Source organism: Embiotoca jacksoni, unplaced genomic scaffold, assembly GCF_022577435.1.
Source record: "Embiotoca jacksoni isolate LCO1_2020_lvr unplaced genomic scaffold, fEmbJac1.0.p SCAF_18, whole genome shotgun sequence".
NCBI classification, from domain to species: domain Eukaryota; kingdom Metazoa; phylum Chordata; class Actinopteri; family Embiotocidae; genus Embiotoca; species Embiotoca jacksoni.
In genome coordinates this window covers 6,902,794-6,923,758 of record NW_027185318.1, presented here as the reverse complement: position 1 = coordinate 6,923,758, position 20,965 = coordinate 6,902,794, and the positions used below count along the sequence as shown (strand labels likewise).

General features: G+C 43.5%; 1 protein-coding gene across 6 annotated transcripts in view; it reads left to right on the top strand.

Moving 5' to 3' along the window:
• The window catches only part of qkia (QKI, KH domain containing, RNA binding a), a 77,180-nt gene that overhangs the window by 14,454 nt on the left and 41,761 nt on the right, over window positions 1–20,965 (top strand). For all 6 annotated transcript variants that reach the window (XM_069152435.1, XM_069152432.1, XM_069152434.1 and 3 more), the window contains exon 2: window positions 14,055–14,197. In XM_069152435.1, coding sequence (XP_069008536.1) covers window positions 14,055–14,197 — 143 coding nt within the window. The remainder of the gene's footprint in view (window positions 1–14,054; window positions 14,198–20,965) is intronic.

Here is a 20,965-nt window from a genome sequence, read left to right as displayed (position 1 = left end):
ATCCGTATCTCGGGCGATAGTTTTTAACACTATTGAATCACAGCCATGTTGCCGAGCTGAACAAATAGAAGGCACCTTGAACATCTGCTTTAACATGTTTACATTTCTTGTCATTTTGAATGAATACATCTTCAGTAACATCAGGTTTTGATCCAGTAACAAAAACAAACTCCTGCTTCCCTTTTTGTCGGCTAGTGTTGAGCTTTTAATTTTGCTCTATAATCAGGTGAGGAGACTGAATGTCGGAGGCAAAAGCATTGAAGATTAATCGCTAATGACACACTGTTTGCTTCGGCCTCCGTTTTGAGGCATCAATGTCTTCCTGCTGTAATCGAGTGACCTCATTCCCTGATAATGAGAGATTAAAGGAATGTGGTTGTCCCTCATTCTGCCACTTCCCTGCCTACAAACATCTATTAAATAAAGATATTTTCTTGAGTCTGTTTGTTGACATTCTGAGCGGTGCACTTCTGGCAGGATTCTGCCAGCTCCCATCTGTTCCTTGCCAAAGATCAGCAGTCACAGTTGATGTAAGGATTTGCCCAGGGTTTACAGTTAAAATGCAGCTCCGGTCTTATCCTCCCTTCTGTGTTCAACTGTGATTGAAAAGGTTCCCTGAATGTAACCCCCTTCCATCGCGCGCCCTTCATGTTTAGCGTTCGTTTTTTTTTCCCCACTGTACTTTCCTGCGGATTCTGCTTATTTTTTTTTTTGGAGGTATGGGTAAATTTTCCCTTCTGGGTACAAGCAACAACAACAACAAAAAGATTGAACCACATAGAGACATAAAGTCACACATTTATTTGTCGCTGTTTAAACTGATGTAGGGAGAGTGACGAATTATCTTCCCTCCCATCCTCGCCATTGGTGGTGTGCACAGTGGTCTCCTTAGTTACGGGTGGGGACAGGAAGCACGGTGCATGTTATCTTCTCCAGTCACATTGACAGTCAGAGCCTTTCCTTCCGCCCTCTTCCTCTCCTTTTTCCTCTTCTGACAGCTGGACCTTTCCTGCCATTGTTGCATGACAGAGGAGGCAGCTGTGTGTACACGCAGTCCAAATGTATTTAAGAAATGAACAATGGTTCACAATTTTAGAGCCTCTAAGTGGTAGTCCGTATTTTAAGCTCATGGCTATCTACCTAACTCTCTGGCTGCATCCTTGAGGTGCAGCTTTGTATCCTAACAAGAGCCCATTGGCTACCGGCAGGAAATGTCACTTTTCTTGAGCCCCTCCTTTTGCAAAGGAAAAAGATATCCCCTTTTCCCACCGACCAGAAAACACGGTTCCAGGGCAACAGTCGACACAAAATGGGGCCAAGGACTGTTTGAATCCACATCACTGACACGCACACCCCATCAGCGTGCTTCCTGACTCTTCATCCTGTTATTCTTCCAATTCCTTATCTCGTATTCTCACCTCTCGTTGAGCTCAAAGCATGCATCCTGTACTTCCTTTTTACACAGCATCCCCCCCCCCCCCCCCCCCCCCCCCCCGCATTGGTGTGTGTGTGTGTGTGTGTGTGCTTGTTTGTAAGAGTATGCCCGGGGCCTCGGTGGATAAAGTGGGTGTGTTTCTGGGTGCCTATGTAGTGCATGCACATCGACTAAAACACTGAAAGTAGCGTTGAATGGGCGAAAGCAGAGTAAGAAAGGAATTGTTGTGGAGCACCGCGCAGCACGGCTCAGGTCTCACTTTAGTCTGCCTGATTTCACTGGCAGGTTAAAAAAGTCTGCGAAACGGAGTTCCCACAAGATGCAGAAGAACCGACAAACCGCTTTTTGCACACATGCGTCGTAGTTTTGTTGTGTTCATACCAATTACCCCCAACAGTTTGGACTGCTCCTGTCATAATAACTGAGCATCCCTTGGAAGCACGAAATACTTTCCCCTTCTTGTTGCAGCTCAGTTGAGGCACGGCGTTTCCTTTTTTTTTTTTGTTTTGACCAAGTAGACCCTCTCGAAGTTGTGAAACCATTTTCGGCTCATGAGGCATGTCTCTTAAAACCAGCTTGTTAAATGACTATTGCTGTGACTTCCAATTTAACGCTACATATCACTTCCCCTTTCGATGGCAAAAGCAGCAGTAAAATAGCCTATCTTTGCTTGGTGGTTTAGAAGGAGCCTGCGTCTGCATTTGTGTGCATTAGTTTGGCTTTTTCAGCTGAGCTAGCGCATTGGGCTTCTTTTAAAAGGTATACCGAGGAGAGGGAAAGTATTAGCACGGAGCTCTTTTTTTAAATTTTTTTTTTTTTTTTTTTTTTTTTTTTTTTACTATCACTGAATAATTAGCAATATTATCAAAGTCCTCTTGAGAAAGAGCTCTTAGCTTTCTGTTAACTAAAACGCTAACACTCCCTGGTGCTGTCTGTAAGGGGACTGTATCTGTGTGAGGGTGTGCAGGAAAGTACACATTCTCTGTAGTTTTTTTTTTTCTTTAGTTTTTTTTTTTCCTTTACCCTGCTCAGTCGCCTCGGGGTGCCTGCCTCAAGTGTAACCGTGTGAGTGACAATGCATTTTCAAGTTTCGCCCTATCCGAAGTCTCCCACGCAGAGAGTAATGAACTTTGGCCCCTCGCGGCATCCATTAAGAGTAAACCATTATGGTTCTGTATTGAGGCAGCCCTCCCTGCCAGTTTCATCTCACTCTACAGCAGACCCCAGTGAGAGCACAAAACTGGCACTCCTATGGCTCATTGAGCTGCCAGCTTGCCCCCCACCAACAGACAGCCCCATAAAGCAGTTCCACATCATCAAATGTGATGATCTCTTTTTCTAATTTTAGACTGAGGTCCTAATAGCTCTGCAGACACTGTCTGAAACACTCATTTTACTTCTAAGCTGGGAGCTGGGATGGTGTGGTGGTGTTAGAGCAGAGGACAGATTTTTGCTAAAACTCTTAGGAATTGTGCAAATTATTCACCCTTGCAGTTGAGCCAAATGTGACTGAGTGGATATCAAAACACCTTTGTTTGAAATGGAAAATGTTGCTGCTTTTAGTTTGTTATATTATTTGATTATAAAAGATTGGTGTAGGATAAATCCATAAACATTTGGGATAAATAATTGTTCTCGTGTTGGCAAGTGCACTTTTTCTTTTCTTTGTTCCTCTGCCTAGTGGATTACTTTTAACACACGGAAAGTGTTGGTCCGGATGAAAGACAGACTCTGATGTAAGCGGTCTGGAGTTTCATAGAGAAATCTGCCTTTTCTGACATCTTTATTAAACGTCTAATGTCACACATGAACAATAACTGCAAATAAGAATTAAATTGAGAGAAAAATTCATTCCATTTAAAAAAAAAAAAAATGTAATAAAGTTGCATATCACAGTATAGCAGCAAAGAAATGAATCCTTCCCCAAAGACAATTTGTATGAACCAGTAGATGTTCTTGTGCAAATTTAGTGTAATAGCTTTAGTAATCACGATTCTGCCCTTTCATTTTTTTTTGGACATACTGGCACTCTTGAAAACTCGGTTATGAGATTACAACAAGATATATTCAGGTATTTTTTTTTTTTTTTTTTTTTAAATCTCTGAGATATTGGCATTTTAGCACTTTACATTACAGTTTATTTCCTGATGACTTGGATGTTTTTTGATGACTGATCTGAACATTGGCATCGTGACTCCTTCACCAGCCTGAGTGAACCTGGCCTACTTTTCATACCCGCTGTCACATCTGTCACTGCTGGAGTTGCCAAGTGACAGTAGTCGCTCCAATCAAATGGCAACGTTTGTCTACAACGACTGCCTGCTTTTGTCCCATTGTGGTATTTTCTTCTGCTGTCTACATGACTGTGTAAAATTGTTTTAATATGCACCGAAAGGAAAGCAAGGTTGCTTTTAAATATTTTTTTTTATTCAGTAATTACATTCACACACAGAGAGAAATCATTTCAACATTGTGACCTTTTGTTTTTAAAACGGCTTCAGTTCTCCTAAATACATAAAAGCTTTCCACACTTCTTCTGTGTTCAGTTGTTTTTTTTCTTTTTGAGCCACACTAGTTGTTGCAAGGGGCTTTTTGTTACTGAAGATTCTTATAACTTTTACTGTCTTGCACGACGGACAAGAATCTAAACGTGCTAAAAGCACTGCAGTTCAGTCCATTTTGTCCCACTCCATCTATGTTTCTGCTTCTTTATTTTCTCCCTTCAACACTCGTCTTTTCATTGATCCTCCTCTCCTTCGCCGCACTGTCTGTTTGCTTTGTTTAATCACCAAACTAACATGCTATGACACATTTTTATGGCACGCCGTCACCGAGGCTGCCAGCAGCCACAGAACGGCACGTTCAGCCTGGCACCTCTTCCACCTTCCTGCATGCAGTCTCACGGACAGCCCCAGAAAATATTGCATTTGCCACCGGTTATGATTAATGGCTCTGCTGATTGCTGTTCTTGGCCATCACCACACCTACATGCTCTGCTTTTAGCATACATATTGTCAGTGGTTCGGTCAGAATAGAGGGCGGCGGTAGACTGTGACTCCCAACTTCCCGACGTTTCTGACGTGTCTAGGAATGTCAAGATGTGTTCAGTTAATAGTTTGTCAACAACTGAAGTCAGCAGTCATAAAAAGTAATCAAATTCACGACTGGAGTAAAAGTTGGACTAAAACGTTTGTTGCAAAAAAAGGATCAAGTTTAAACCAAACCTCGCATATGACAAAATAAGTCTTGCTCTTTATGTTTAAGATCAACAATACATTCATTTGTTTCCTCATGATGAGATAAAAATGAATTGTAGTTGTAATAATAAAATATAATAATCCTGATGCGAGTTCACTGTATTCTGCTAATAAAGATATAAGCAGGCATTTTAACATTTCCACCTTTTTCCAACTGGAACTTTGCACCACTGGTTTCCCGTACACTCAGTCATCATCATAAAATAATTAAAACGGTAAGAGTCGGGGGAGAATGAGGAGTGTGGTGTAATGGAGAGCAGCTGTGTGTTTCTCTAATCTGTGTTTTTAATCTGTCTCTTTGTCACTAGACTAAATATGAAGCAAAGGCTAGTAAGGCAAGCCAGAGGAGCGATGTAGCACTATTTCCTTTTTGTTTCCTGCCGTATTTGTTTAGCAGATTTTTCTCTCAGGCAGTTTTCCCTCCTCCTCCCGTGTGGAGCGTTATTTCTGTGGGTTCGCTCTCTCAGGGGAGGCTTGCCTACAAACGCACACGCTCATTAGTTTGTGTGTGTGGGCGTTTTAATGTTTAGTTGCGCGTTTGTTTTTATGTGTGCTGTATGTGCTCTCGTTTTTTTTTTTTTGTCAGGGCTGCACACAGTCCTGTGCATTGCAGGGTTATAGATTCAATTATGTTTGAGCCGTGCGTGTGTTTTCTGGCAGTTTTAGCTCATTATTGATGATCAGAGAGCAGAACGAGGTGCTTTCAAAGAGGTGGTTGGCTGCGATACAAACCTACATGTGGATACTCACACCCGGCGTTCTCTATTTTCTACGATTGGAGAACCTGAGCGTTTGCCTCAAACAGAGACTGTGTTACTGCTAGTGTGTTTGTAAGCATTTCTTTTGTCCCTCCATCCCCAATTTGGATGAGAGAGTAGCTCATCTGTGTCTTGGCTTGCTGTGAGTGTGTGTGCGCGTGAGAATGTTTTTCTGTATTCCTTTTTTTTTTTCTTCCCCCCCTCTTACCTAGCGCACAGAGGATAGGATCCAGAAACCTTGTTATGCCAGTCGTTTATTTAGTGGCCTATCTACTTAAAGACCTGACACTGGAGCTTTTTACCCAGGCTGCCTCAGGAAAATCCCTGACACAATATAAATCTCACCCTTTGGCTGCAAACCGCACCATCATTTCTGTCTAGAGCCATTCAGACCCCTCCGCCTGTGGGGGTCAGCGCTTATATCTGCGACATGCCAGGGTTAAGCACCTGTGGGGATCAGTCCCTGTAAAGTAAAAGTGAGATATATATTTTTTTTAGTACTATTTGAATTTAATAGTCGAGATACATTTTGAGAGCATTAAAAAAAAGTTTCCAAAAATAACAAAAATAATCTGTGAACTGATCCCTTATTAGAGCAATTCCTATGCAAGGGATGTGTGGCAACATCCTCGGCCCTCGTTCTGTACCAAAATGCTAAAAGCAGTCCGGGTTAGTCAAACAAGGTGTAAATCTTCCAGAATGAATGTTGGTTTTGTACAAAATGACCTCTCTGTACTGCTGTTGTCGCAGGTGTGCAGGCAAGCTATGTAAAGGGAAACGCGTGCAGGAAATATTGTACTAAAACGACATATCTTCGGAAGATACCCAGGAAACAGTAGGGGGAGATAACTGCCTGTTTTTTTTTTTTTCTAGCTTAATTAAAAAACGATTTGAATGTGAATGAACATTATCGTAAGGGGGGCGGGGGGGGGCTTCTCTGTGTCGTGTATGACTGAGTATAGTCACATATCCACAGCAAGAATCTTGGTGTTTTTTTGTTATTACCTTTTTTCCTGTCAGACTCTATGAACAGAGGCTGTCGTGGGGGAATGGCTGGCGCCCCAGTGTGTTTTAGACTTCAGAAAGTAATAGACGCAGTCGAGCAATGCTTTCATAAATGAGTTTTGATGAAGCCATTTACAGAGAGAGAACATTGCCTTAATTAGGTTGCACAATGTTGATCCACAGTTGTCATCGTTTCCTGTTTGTACAGTGCTGCTATTCTTTATTCAGAAACCATCACTTTCCAGGCATGTCTCGTTTCACCTGGTAGGCCATGTGAACAGAGTTGCAGATCGGGCAGAACACACTGTGCAGAACATATTGTGCTGAACATTTTGTGATAAATACGTGTACTGTACCACTCCTACTATCCATTATGTTAATTTGAGAATGTGGTAAATTGGCCATCTGGCTACAGGATGTCGACATTAAAGTTCACCAATGTCAAATGTTTCCCAATGCAAACTGGTAGGACGGTATATTTCACGACTCAACATGTTTGTATTTATTCTTTTTTTTTTTTTTTTTGTCTGTCTTGTAAGAAATGAAGTATACATGCTGCTGATAGTACAGCAAGCTCATTAACAGGACTATTTTGTGCATGGACATCAAAGGATTGTGCAGTGGAGGCCTGCTGTTAAATCAAAGATCAGGAAGTACAAAAATAAGACAGAAGCACAAGGAAACTTATTTTTCTTCGCAAAGAGGGAGGGGAAGAGAGAGACAGCTGTGAGTTGACGATAAGACCCAGAAATGCATACGTTTTCATGGCTCAGTCACCCCCACCAAGGCACACTATACTTCTGCTCGCTGCTTTAAAAGAACCCCCCTTCGTCTTTCATATGCTTGGCCTGCCAAACCCCTAAACTGTTGAAGTGGAGTGTCGTCTTGGATAAAGTCGTCTGTGCCGTGAATAAAGGGTAGGAATGCATTAAACGCCCAAATCCTTTCGCTTGCAACGAGTACCCGGGCTTTGTGATTGCTAAAGTGCACAGCTTTAAAGTGAAAAGGCTTGTTCCTCGCCCGAGTCTTGTTTCACTCAGCTCTGGCACATTTAGGTGTGTCTGCGATTGCTGTAGCTTTTTGGATGCCACCACATTTTACGTCTATATTTATCTCCGCTTTCTGGATGGTCCCCCTCCCCCCCTTTCCCCCGCCCCTCTTTAAATCATGAATTGCGCACACATGAACATGCAAGCAGGAAAAGATGAAATGATTTTGAACGCTACAGGTTTTTGATCTTAAACCAACCTAAACTGGAAGGACTCGTTCAGTCTCTGCAGAGTTGAACATTTGATCATTTTGGCTTTAAGATTAATTGGTGTTAGACTCAATCTGTTTCAGGTGCCAGATATTATCAGCCTAATGCCAGCCATCACAAGGCACCTAAAGCAGCTTTCCTCAGGCAAAGCTGATCACACAGGTTACTCACCCATTACATTTCTTTTGCTCTCTCTCTCTCTTTGTCCTTTTCTTTTTCTTTTTTTTTTTTTCTGTATTTCTCTCTCTCACACACACACGCACACACACACACACACACACACACCCACACACACGCACACACTCACAGATGTGCACTACATGGTCAGAGGACGTTTTACTGTGAGCTACAGGGTGAGGACAAAGCAGTTATGGAGCATGTCTATTTTTGGGCTCTTAATGGACTTGCTCCCGTTCTCTTATGGAACAGGTCTAGTTGAATGATGTTCACTTGTCTTAAAAACCTGATTACAGTATCTCCTTCTGGACCTCCATTGTTTTTTTGTTGTTGTTTTTTTTAAGCTTCACTTCTTTCTGGTTCTGCTATCTCTCTGCTCTGGGATCTTTCTTCCCCTCCGCGAATCCTTCAAGTTTGTCATCATGCTGCATTTACATTCATTCAGATGGAGCTCCAACATTAGAAACTGTTCCCATCTCAAGTGGATGTTCTTCTGTATTAAGCCTTTCTTCTCCTCCTCATCGTGAGCGCTCCTGAACTTTTTGCCTTGGTTCTGCTTGCGCTGCTTCTGTGTGATCATGTTTCTGGCAGCAGTCTTGGAAAACGCATAACAAGCTTCATCATCCCATGGTTGTGAGCTCACACTTGTTGACTGTCATTGGCTGACGGTATCATAAATTAATACACTCGATCAATTTGTTTTCCTGTGCTACTGCTATCGCTTCCTCCATATTGGACATGCCATTCAAGCTTCAGGCCTCCTATGCTACATCAAGGGTTAATAAGCTCCTTTTTGGGCAAAACTCTGACTTGCACCCAACTGGGTTTTTTTTAAAAAGTGACTTTTAAGCATTGCTAGTGTACAAAACCAATCATGTTGGAGATCGGAGCTGAGCGAAAGACCTGTTTGTGCAGATTCTTTGTTAGGCATGTTGTGTTTAAGCTGTTTTACATGATATCAGCACATTTCATGCTGCTTATTTGTAAATTGATTTTTGTAAAGCTAATAATTTAGCTCTGCTTAATGTATCAGCATTTCGCTTGAATCAAAACGTTATTCCAGAGGCAATTAATTACTTAAAATGTGGAGTCATTAATTGATTTATATCTGTTAGCCTTAAAATATTCACATGTTTGGTTTTGTCTACCTCACTATCACGGCATCAATTTTCAGGCATCTTCTTAAATTTGATCCCAAATAAAAATGACTTCTGCGTTTTCATCAGCATCTTGCAGTCTTCCTCAGCTTACGGAGTTTGGTTTTTCTAACCGACGGCTCAGCTGTCATCATGCGATCTAAAACCTTTGGCATTTGTATATCACGGGACTTAAAAGTGACACTCGGTCCACATGACGACAACTGAGGTGACAACCATTCAACCGAGGGATGAATGTGAGAAGTGATTGCAAGATCCAAACAAAACGAGTCAGTGGACCTGGCATACGATTTTTTTTTTTCTTTTCCAAACTGTTTTTCAAAGTCAGGAATGAACCTTTGCACCTGACATCCACCCACCAGACCTCACTTTGATTTTTGGCTCTCATCTTACAGACACTTGTCTCCCATATTCCTTCGTCCACTTTCTCTCAAGCTCCTCACCTGCCATTCTCCTCTCCCTCATCCTTCGCTTGGAGTATTCATCGCTTCCCATTCCCAAGATCACAAAAGGAGATGAGGAGAAATTGTCTCTTTACGTGACAAAGGGCAGATAGATATGCAGCCTCAGTCGGTGACATTTTCTTTTTGCACTGCAGATTTGAGATGAAAGGGCAGAAATAGAGAGAAAGAAAAAGAAAAAAAAAAAGGGGGAGGATAAAATTTAAATGTTTTAACTTTTATTGAGTCAAAAAAAGAGCAGCGTGAGTCGAGAGGAATTCAACTGCACTCCGCTTGCTCAGCACTGGTTAAAATCCATCCATCTTTCCTCTGTGTTTGTCTCATCAAACCTTCCACTGTGTCCTCCAACTACTGTCAAGGTCGAGTTTTGTTTCTTCCTGACAGATGTCTGAGTAAACACAGGAACTATTATCTGTGCAACGCACGCACACACACACACACACACACACACACACACACACACACACACACACACACACACACACACACACAGGTAAATGGCAGAAAGTGCTGTGTGTCTGTGTGGTTTTGCTGAGTCAGGTTGTGGATGACAAACTGGCATTGAGCTGAGAGAAGGCTGAACGAGATAACATGGGCGCAAAGGAACTGTGGCATTTTTCTTCTGCCATCTAATACCCAACAAGAAAAGTCCTCACTCGATGGCCTACCTCTCTCTTACTCCAGCTGATTTTCTTCTCTTTTTTTTTTCCTCACTTTCGGCTGTTCTTTCGAAGACAGTGTCACCCTCCCACCCCCCACAGAAGATAGTTATCCAGACACACACGAACGTTCTTACTAAATCACCCTTTTCTGGCGGGGTGGACAGCTAGACAAATGATTTTGTCGGCCATGCAAGGCAAGGGGTAATTTTTTAGGTGAGCACAACGCTTCAGAAAAGACTTGCCGCAATGAAATTAGAGGTTGTCAAATGCCGCACGTCTGCATTGATGGCCCAGTGCGGCCCCCTTATGTTAATGTGGCATTTCAGCGAGAGGAAATGGAATTAGAGGGAGGAGGAATACTGCCGATGGTTTTTTTTTTGGGTTGAATTGTCACATGTGAATGCCGCTTTGTTTTCTCTTGTTATTTGAAGGACAAAAGTTCTTGGGTGCATTAAACCCAAGTTATAGTACACCGTGTAGTTGCTGTCATTGAAATGCAGAAAAGTGGTTTTCTGACCCGCAGAATATTCGCTCTTCTTTTCCCGTCGTTGATGGCTCTCGCACACCGTTTTAATCCACCACCAGTGTGTGAAATGGCTCTTCGGTATTTATTATTGTTTGCTTTAAGAAACAGACGTAGCGAGCTACTAAGATTGACAGAAAGTTAACGTTATCTTTCAACGTTCAGTGTTATGCTATTTTTATTTTGAGAAAGACATGTAATCTTGCTGTAGAAGAATTACTATATCAGCCATTAGAGTGAGTTGTAGTGTTGTTATTATACCTCGAAACCATCGTACTCCAGTTTAACTTACTTGAGGGACACACAACACACCCTCTTCTGCAAGAAAATATATTGTTTTTCTGCAGTTTTCTTTGTACTCCCCGTGTTAAGCGGTCCCGATCTCCTCCCTGTACGTGCCGCTGCCAAACCCCTGCGCGCACCGACAAAACCGAGATGCGGCCAACTGTTCGGACTGATGTAATCTGTTCTCCGGGCTAGATACCATGAGGATGAATTCATCTTTTGGGAAGTACTGGGAGTATCTGCGGATCACGGAGTGCTGAGGTCATGCGGTTTGGGACAGAGTCGCTCCGGGCCGATTCTCCTGGCTTGCTTGTACGGTTCGGTTTCTAGTTTTTTCCACAGGTGTTGTCCACACAGCTGCAAAGCCAGATATTTATCTGTATGCTTGTCAGTGTCTGTGACGACGACGACGACCACCCCCCCCCCCCCCCCTCCTCCGGCGACACATTTGTCAGTCTGTCGTTGACGGTATCCAGAGACGACATTTCTTCAGTTCAATGGGAAATCCCGTCGAACCGATTCCACAGCCGAGTTCAAGAGTGTCTTTATTATTTGGGCCCGAGCACCGGGCAACTATTGTATTTCGTAAAAATGTTCTTGGACGTTCGTCGTTCTTCTCCTTGCGTAAAGTGATTTGCCTTTTTGGAGGCTTTACCGTGTTCAAAAACTCATGAAAGTGGAAACACATAATGTCTCCCGGCGAAAACTTTCGTATTCTGGTGGAGTCGCGATTGGGCGCGGCCAAACGGCTCGAGAGCGCCCCCTAAAGAGATGCCCCGGCGGCCGCTTTTACCTAAATTCACCAAATCCGGTGGACACGTGTATCACACCCGGACGCACAAAAAAGTTACATCGCACCGTTACGTCAACTCGACAGGAAGTCCACCATTTTGAATTTTGTCACCATTTTGGGCGATTCTGACACGTCGGGCTAATCCTAGGGATTTTGTCGTACCGACTTGAATTTAGGTTCTATGGACAGAAAACATGTTTGGGATTAAATCTTCTTAAAATAATTTGTTTTCGTCGATGTGTGTGCCCGTGAGAGGCGGCCATTTTGAGGGCCTCGCCATGAAACTACGAGTTGCTTTAAATCTTATGCACATGGACCGACCTTCTCCAAACATCACAGGTATGATAACAGCCCCGCCCCAAAGACCCCTGTGTGGTAATATTCGCTCATAGTCATAGCGCCCCCTGTTGGCCACCGGAAATGACACTTTTCATACTTTCACATTCTACGTCGAGCTAGTTGATCCCATGAACGTAAAGTCGGGTCACAATAACCTAAACATGTAGTTGATGATATATTGAGACATTCGTTCGACTTTGTCAATGGGCATCGCCGTGACGATGTGGCAAAGTTGGATGTCTCGCCGTGACACAGGAAGTTGATGTTTAAGGTCAAAGGATGCTTGAAACCTCACGAAACGTGTGGCATACATCCGGCGTGGTGAGACGACACATGATATGTGTTTTGCGAGTGGGCGTGGCCTAACGGCTCGCTCGCCGTGACACAGGAAGTTGATGTTTAAGGTCAACGGATGCTTGAAACCTCACAAAACGTGTGGCATACATCCGGCGTGGTGAGACCATACATTATATACCTGTTTTGTGAGAAGCAGGGATATGCGGTCCCTCGCGCGCTGCACGTCGGGGAGGCGGCGCGCCGGAGTGCGAGGGCCCGTACATCACTGCTTGCAGTTTTAATTAGTGTTTTGTCTTTGGTAAAATTATAACATAAAAAAAAAAAGAAACTACATTACAGAACTAGTCTACAACCTTATTACGTAAGTTTGACCCACCTTCCAATTTTGCCTCAGTGTAAGGTCCAGTGTAAGGTTGTGGTTTTGAAGTCAGGCATGCTTTACTAAGGGCATCTACAGTTGAGTGTCATGTTCCCTCGCTGCAGTTTAATATAGAGCCTCCCTGCTGCCAGAAAGTCACAGGGGTGATAGAAATAGTGCCGAACACCTGCCCCCACTCCACTCCCCACCTCACACATGTCATTCCTCAAGGCTTCACTGGCCCTACCATTTTACCCCCCCCCCCCACCCCCATATCATTTTCAAACTTAGTGTTTCTTTGTCGGTGCCTCTTTTTGGATTACATCTCGCTCCCTTTTTGGTTCGGCAACGCCGATGACTGTGCAGTGATGGCAACGTGGGAGGCAAAAGTGTGACCCCAGTATGTCCTCCATTAATCGGTGTTACAACTGCAGCCGTTGATCCTCATCCATCTGTGACACGCTCGCATGTATAGTCAAACGGGCTGGGTAGCATCAATGAATGCTTTTTTCCCTCAACCCACGTAGCGCAGCAATTCTCTTGTGTGTGTGTGTGTGTGTGTGTGTGTGTGTGTGTGTGTGTGTGTGTGAGAACTTTTGAGAGCTGCGCCTACAGTAAAAACGGGCGTGTGCGTGAATTAGAGGTGAGCATGTGTGTATGAAAGAGTTGGAACAGAAGTCTCCGTTGGCAGCGCGTGTGTGAGTGAGAGAGAGGTCCATTAGTTTCATCTGACAGAGGGATCAGATCTGAAGGCGGCATATACCTAAGCCTGAGCGATTGTGTGCGTCTGGTCTCGTGCTCAGCCGCTCACAAAGGCTGCGCTTGGAGAACAGCCGCTGGGGAGGAAGAAAGGAAGCACAGTAGCCTTAACCCGTAAATAATGCAGCGCTTAACTTTTGTCTCCTGCATGTAGAATAACTCGCACACAAACACAGATTCACTGGTTTTTTTTTTTTTTTAGTCAGAGCAGTATGTTATGAAAATGTACTATTTCCTGTAGGTGTTGGGAAGCGTCCATGCATTTTTACACTCGCAGGCTGTGATACGTTTGTGTGTTGGTATCCTCCAAAACCAAAGTTACACGATTGTTTATCTGTGAAAGACAATACTCAAGGCAGTTAACAAACTTAAGAAGTGCGCCTTTAATATACATATGCCACATTAAGCCTTTGCCCGTGAGTCAAAATCAATACGACAGTGATTTATGTAATATGAAATTTTAAAATGTGTCACTCCTCTGTTGTTACTCAGTTTCTGACAACAGTTTGCATATTTTTTGTGTGTTTCAGAGATCAATAGAGTGCGTAAAGACATGTACAGCGACACAGTGAATGGCCTCGTGGACAGACACCCGCTGGAGCTGCCTGAACCAATCGGACCCATCGTTCACCTGCAGGAAAAACTGTTTGTGCCTGTCAAAGAGTACCCAGACGTAAGTAGCACCGTTCACACATCTCGCACTACGGCAGCTGTGTCACATTGCCAATAATATTGGTGCGTTTGCCCTAATTGTTTTGAGACTAATATTCACACAATAATGTGTGTTTTTAAGAAAATATTGTACATTTGCCAAAATCAATCTTGCAGCATATGTTTTCGGTTTAGTATTGTCATGAAATTTAGATTTATGAGACTTATTCTAAAACGTTCATATCAGCAGCTGTAAAAAGATTCAGAATTATGTTGACATGCGCGCACGCACGCACGCACGCACGCACACACACACACACACACACACACACACACACACACACACACACACACACACACACACACACACACACACACACACACACAGTTGGTCCTCTTGCCTTAGGCCATGTGTCTTTGGGATGTCATCGCTGGGATGACAGCTGCCGATAGTTTAGCAATCTGTCAGCATTGAGGACAAACCTCCTTTCTAGTGTACATTTGCTCATTCCTTTCTGCTTTCCTCATGCATTCTTTCTGCCTTTCAGTTTTTGCTTCCTTTTCAATTCATGGTTAGTAAATGCACAACTCTTGACTGTGTTCTTTATTTTAAGCAGTAGCTCGACTCATAACATGTGCACCAAGTTGATAATGTACTGCCTATATCAGATTGCAAGGCTAATTTGGTCCGGGTCTCAGGGAAAACACAGCACGTTAGGTTGTTTATGGGCCAACTCGGTGGTAGATTAGAATATGTAGGAGATTGAAAGGAGTAACATCATGAAAAATAAACTGTAATTTCATAAATATTCAGTTGATGGAGATGGAAATCCTTTGCACTTACCACGCACTTTGGCTGGAGCAGGGGTAGAGACGATTTTTTTCAAGGATGGAAAAACAGAATTAAAGGCACGTGCACTTTTGGGAAAGAATAGTACATGGCAGAGGTATCATGATGAGGAGGAGGAGGATGGTGGAAACACAGAGGAGGAGAGTCCGTAAAAGTATTGTCTGCAGGACTACGTCCAGGTGTGTGAAGCCTTGTAATATGTATGTGTGTAAAGCTTTGACCACAGTCAGCCAGCCAGCCACATTCCTGGCCTCATGGTAATCTTTGGCACACGCATGAATAACTGTGTCACGTCTTGAGGAGCAACGTTTATCTTCATAATCCCTGCAGTTTGCAATGAGGAAATGAATGGAGGGAGGTGACGGAGGATAAGAGACACCGTAGAGCAGGGCGAGGCCAAGCCAGGCATGGAGTGCATTTTCCCCCTGACAGAATTGATAAAGGGCACGAGGGTCTGGCTCGGATCAGCTTAGCTCCGGATGACCCTCAGACCAGACGCCCTCCGTCTGACGCTCAAACTAAATCAAATTATCACATCTGGGTTTTCGCCTTTCATATTTCGTGACTGTCCACCAATTAAATGTGATAATCGCGCGTTTGCATGGTTTTCTTTTTTTTTTTTTTTTTCTTTAATTCTTCACGTTGTAGAAATATCAACAATAATCACGAATAGTGTATTAATTCTTGAGTAACCTGTGCATCCATATCTGAGACATTATAAATACATACGTTTTAAACTGTAATGCTGTGCTGACCATTGATGGTCGATTGTTCAGTTGTCTTAAAAGGCGTGCCGGGGTACTGTGGTCGACTGAACTGAAATCATCCTCTATGTACAACATGCCATTTAAAGATATATAATGTATGCTTTTCATTACTGCTGGAATCTTTGGGGTTTGGTGCTATCCCTGTGGACAAGCATAAAGATTTTAAGTGCGAGGGAGATCTGTGGAACAATGTGTGGAACAATGTGTGGAACAATGTGTGCCACCTGTGACTGTGGACACACGAATGCAGTGACTCACACACACACACACACACACACACACACACACACTTTTAAAAGTGTTGCATCCTCAGGTGGCCCCCGTGTTCCCTTTGCTCGCTGTGCTATGCTGCTTTGCCCAGAGCAGGGCTGTAACTCTGTACTGTGTTTACGAGCTGTCGGGAAAGCTCCTAACTTAATTAGGTTTCCCCCTGGTGGCCAAGATGACTCACTGATGACCTTAGGAGACACACATTAACACACACACACACACACACACACACACACACACACACACACACACACACACACACACACACACACACACACACAAAGATATGCGAGCACAGACGGATACAGAACTGCAATGACAGAAAAATGGTACATATTTTTTCCACTTTTATTTTGGGATACACATTTATAACGCTTCGACCAAGGGTGGTCATTAAGTCAGCAGGGAGAGAGGCGAATGCCATATAGCTTTGTTATATATAGATGTGATGAGAGGAGCCAGGGGAAATCAGTAGCGGGTCCCAATAAAATTATTCTTTCTACCTCGCCTGTTCTCGGAAAATAAACCTTTTGTTGTGTTGCACGTATTTTTGAATGCTCACAGTATAACTTGTTATAAGTCATGAGGAGTAACTTTGTCCTGAAATTTATTTGAACAGCAGACAGTGGCAGATAAAAAAAAAAAAAAAAAAAAAAAGTGGCTGCATGTTCAGCTCACTTCCTCGAAGAACGTAGCTCGCCACGTCTCAACACAGAGTGAGCCACAGTATCCCAAGATCCAGTTTGTGTTTTCAAGGAGGATTAAAAGTTTAGTTTAGTATTTAGTTTAGGGGTAAGAGAAGGGATGATGTGCGATCAGTGAGAAAAGGTAGAGAGGAAAGAAATGATGCAGGAAGGGATGGAAAAATGTCAGTTCTTATTCCAATCTGCCCACTGCTGAAGGAGAAGAAACGGTAATGAAGATTATTAGACTGGGGAATATTATCCCCCCCCTCGCATTTCTGTATGATTACCCAGACTCACCCCATTGAAAATGTGCGTGTGTGTGTGTCCATGTGCGTCCATGTCCGTGTGTGTGTGTTTCTTGCTGACGCAACTCTGGGTTTTCCCCAAGGAAGCAGGAAATGGTGGTCCAAGTCTCTCGTCTTCTTCAACTCACCAACAGTGGAAGATTTATCATCGCTCACACTATTTTCCCATCTCCGGGACACTTCTACCATCCACCGACATGACTTCCACTTTTCCTTACCATATCCTTAGGCCGAGGTCACGCTCACTCAATGGGCCTTTCTCGGTCAGATCACCTACGTGTCCCCTGCTCAGGTTTCACTAGCAGATAATTTGATTGTCCTGGATGCAGTGCAGCATATCAATTCTACCAAAATAACTTGCCTTGCCAGCATGCTTCTACTCTAATTCCCTTAAGTGTGTCCCTCCTTTGGCCTGCGTGTACTTGCCCGTGTGCCCCACAGTTGTCTGTTAATGTGTTTGAGTGTATGCCTGCGTCTCTATCATTCTGTCTCCCCGTGTGTCTGCCTACCCACCCCCCCTCACCGTTCTTCAAAGTCAGCCATTTCCTGATGTCGTCAGTGGTGCAGAACACTGTGATGCGTCACCGTGGTGACTGCATCTTGACTGACAGCTGAGTCGCAGGCTATCTGATAACTTCAACCTTCAATTAAATGCTATCTGTGGCTCCGCTTCTCTCCGGAGCACACGCTCACATACACATTGATAGGCAGCTGACTGACAGCTCAGCATGTCATTTCCGTTGACCTTCAGGCATCTGATAGGACGTGTGACATGTCTTTTAAGGTTGCCTCTGTCTCGACTTTATTCTCTGTGTATTTGTATTTGCCAGCTCTTTAATGCCCTGGTGGGTTGAGGGCAGGTCACTCGGTGGTGAGAAAGCTTAAGACCCAAAATGCACACATGGAAGCTACCTCTGTTGTGCTGACTCTGTGAAACGGGACCCTCGGTTGGACGTAAGCTGTTGAGCAACTGGTAACCAGGACCGTCCGAACTCCCCAGCTTGAATACATCCAAGAGAAGACAATGATGATTTGTGAGGACAGGACTGTGACAGCAGCGGTGCAAATGAAGTTCTGCTGTTGGTGTTTCTGTGGCTTTAGTGTTTGTCTGGTTTTCAGGGGGTTGTCGTGGCACTATGAGCTGTTTGCCTCCGTAATGGACTCCTTTTAAAATCCCCACCCCGAGTTTACCCTCGTCTGCTCTGCCCTTTGGCTCCAAACTAAAACGCCTCAGAGGAACAGATGTTTGATCCAGCTGCAAATCTACATTTTTGGGGTTGTTAGCCTGTGTTTTGAAGGCACATTATTACAAATATTGCAAATTACTTTTCAGCTTAAAAAAAAAAAAAAAAAAAAAACGATGGAGCCGTTTTATATTGTCTTCATGCAATGTTATTAGAGACAGGATATTGGTTTCTTCTGTTGTTGTTCATGAGTCTATTCCAGTAGAAGAATGGTCCTCATGAACTTTTCCTTATTTTGTAAATTCTGTCCTTAAGTACCAATTTTTTACAGAATTATACATGCATGTCTATGCATTTTTGTTTTTGTTTGGTTTAGAGAAGGTAGAAAATGTTGTTTTATTGCATCATGGTGCTTCACCTTCACTGCAAGTCACAGATTTGAGAACAACTGAAAAAGAGGCTCCAGCGGTTTGAACAGACTGAATGTTCTGGCCCTCTCTGTTTCGCTGCAGTGAAATTGCCCGGCTAAACCAGCCAGTTCCCTGCACAGGGAAAGTCATTAAGCTTGTTCCCATGAGGGTGTCATCACTTATCATGCCAGCTCCTGATATCCTTCTGACCCCCTTAAGTCATTACCAGTCCTGGAAATGTACCGCCCAACACCTCACCTCACCTCGCTGATAGAGCGGCAGAGTAGAGGATTTTTGATAACTGGAGCTAGCCAGTCATGCGTGAAGCTGATAATTTGATGAGCGGATGGTTTTCTAGTTCGCTTTTTGATAAGGAGGTAATTACAATGATAATTTAAACAGGACTCTATTTGTTGTAGTCGGTTTACACGATGAAGGGAAACAGTTTAAGCTGTTACATGTGTATTTATGACTACGTTAATGCCAACTTGCATATCACCAGTTGTGTTAATACTGGAGGAGGATGGTGCGTTGTGATGCGTCGGCCGGGCTGCCTGTGCATCATACAGTTGAGAGGCATCGAGGTGAAGGACAGAGGAAGCAGGTTGACCACACAGTGATCAAAGGCTGCACCGGGGATGTAGTGTCAGCTTTTATTTATACAATCTGACTGCACAATCCATATCTACTGCATCCCACCGATGCAGGAGTTTTGAGGCTCCTTTGAGTTTAAAATGTCAATCTTCCTTTTTTTTTTTTTTAACATAAACGCTGAAACATTTGGTAAGGACATGTCTTATTAGGTTATTTTGAAAAATGTCAATCTCGTGCAGAAGTAGGGTATTTTACAGCTGAGCAGTAAACTGTGCTCTCGAAAGTGATGCACAGATCCAATATACTGGTTTGGCATCTGTGTCAATACTGACCTTTTTTGCAAACAGACACTTTCCTCAAGCAGTCAAAAAAAAAAAAAGTATTTTAAACAGTTTAGCAATAAGGATCCTGCTGGGAGAATGAATACGCCACCATAAACACTCAAGCTGTGGTATACAGAATTCAGAGATAATTGTGAACATGCATAAAGACTGGATCCACACCACCAAAAGCTTTTTCACCTCGGAATAATTACGTGGAAGCAGCTGCAACACCGAGTTGTGCTGGCATGAGTGTACCACCTGTCGGGTCATTAAAGGGTGTCCTGTAAACTGGCACGAATGAATTTGATTGGCTGTTATTAGTTGTCTGCTTGCTAGTCGGATGATGATTGAGCCAAAAATGATGAAGCGTGAGCGAAGTAGCTAATAGCTAATCAGCTGATGCAAGTATGACTTCACCGCTTTGGCTGAATTAGCATAATTTCTCGTAACTAAAAATAAATAAAATAAAGGTTGGCTATTGATGCGATGTGACCACTCTAAAGTGTAATCTGTTCCCTTCCATGGATAAGGGAGCGTGCCTAACGTTAATTTTCTCAGCTTTGTCAAAGGGCAGTCTTGAATTACTGCGATTAACCAACACTGAGTCTGAGAAATGGATGTTATTCAGCAATTTCTACTCTCAAGTTCATAAACTTTGCTCCGTGTTCCCTTCGCTCACGTCTTCCAAACTTCAGTCGACGTCAATCTTTACGCTTTCCATCTTTCCATCCTCACTCCTCTGTATTTTCACCCTGCCTGCAACCCCAAAATAAACCCAAACAGAATTATCAAAGGAGCTATGGATTAGGCACTAAATGCTGGATGTGCTGAATGGAGAGCTTTGAAGTCTGTAGGGCTTTGAGGCGAAAATGTCACCACTGGAATCTAAGTCTGATTTTCACGCACTCATCGCTCTCGCCTCACGTCCTCCGCCCTCCTGTAGATCAAGTACGCACACACCTATCTGCTCCTTATGTCATATTCCTTCCATCCTTGTCCTTTTTGGCTCTTTGTTGCGGGGATCGGGCCACAAAGCGAAGGTAAATACGATGAATTAATTGCGTGATGGAAGGTTTCCGCCCGAAGAGGAATGAATGATTAAGGGCAGTCTGCTGGCTGGTGGCTTGGGAGGTTGTGTTGTCGGAGAAACATTGATTTGTGCTGTTAGAGACCTGTGCACAACAGGGGGATGGCAGATAAGCCAAAGAGGAAAGGCAAGATCCTGCGTAGGACACGGAGGAAAAGGAAGCTCAGTTTCCAGAAGCTGTGAATGGCGACAGGAAGGAGGAGGTGGGGAGAACGAAGGGAACTATTTCAGGAAGGCATTTTGTGCCCTCTGTAAAGACTCCAAAAACTGGAGGTTGAATGAAGTGAGGCTGATTAGGTATGAGGAAAATGGGA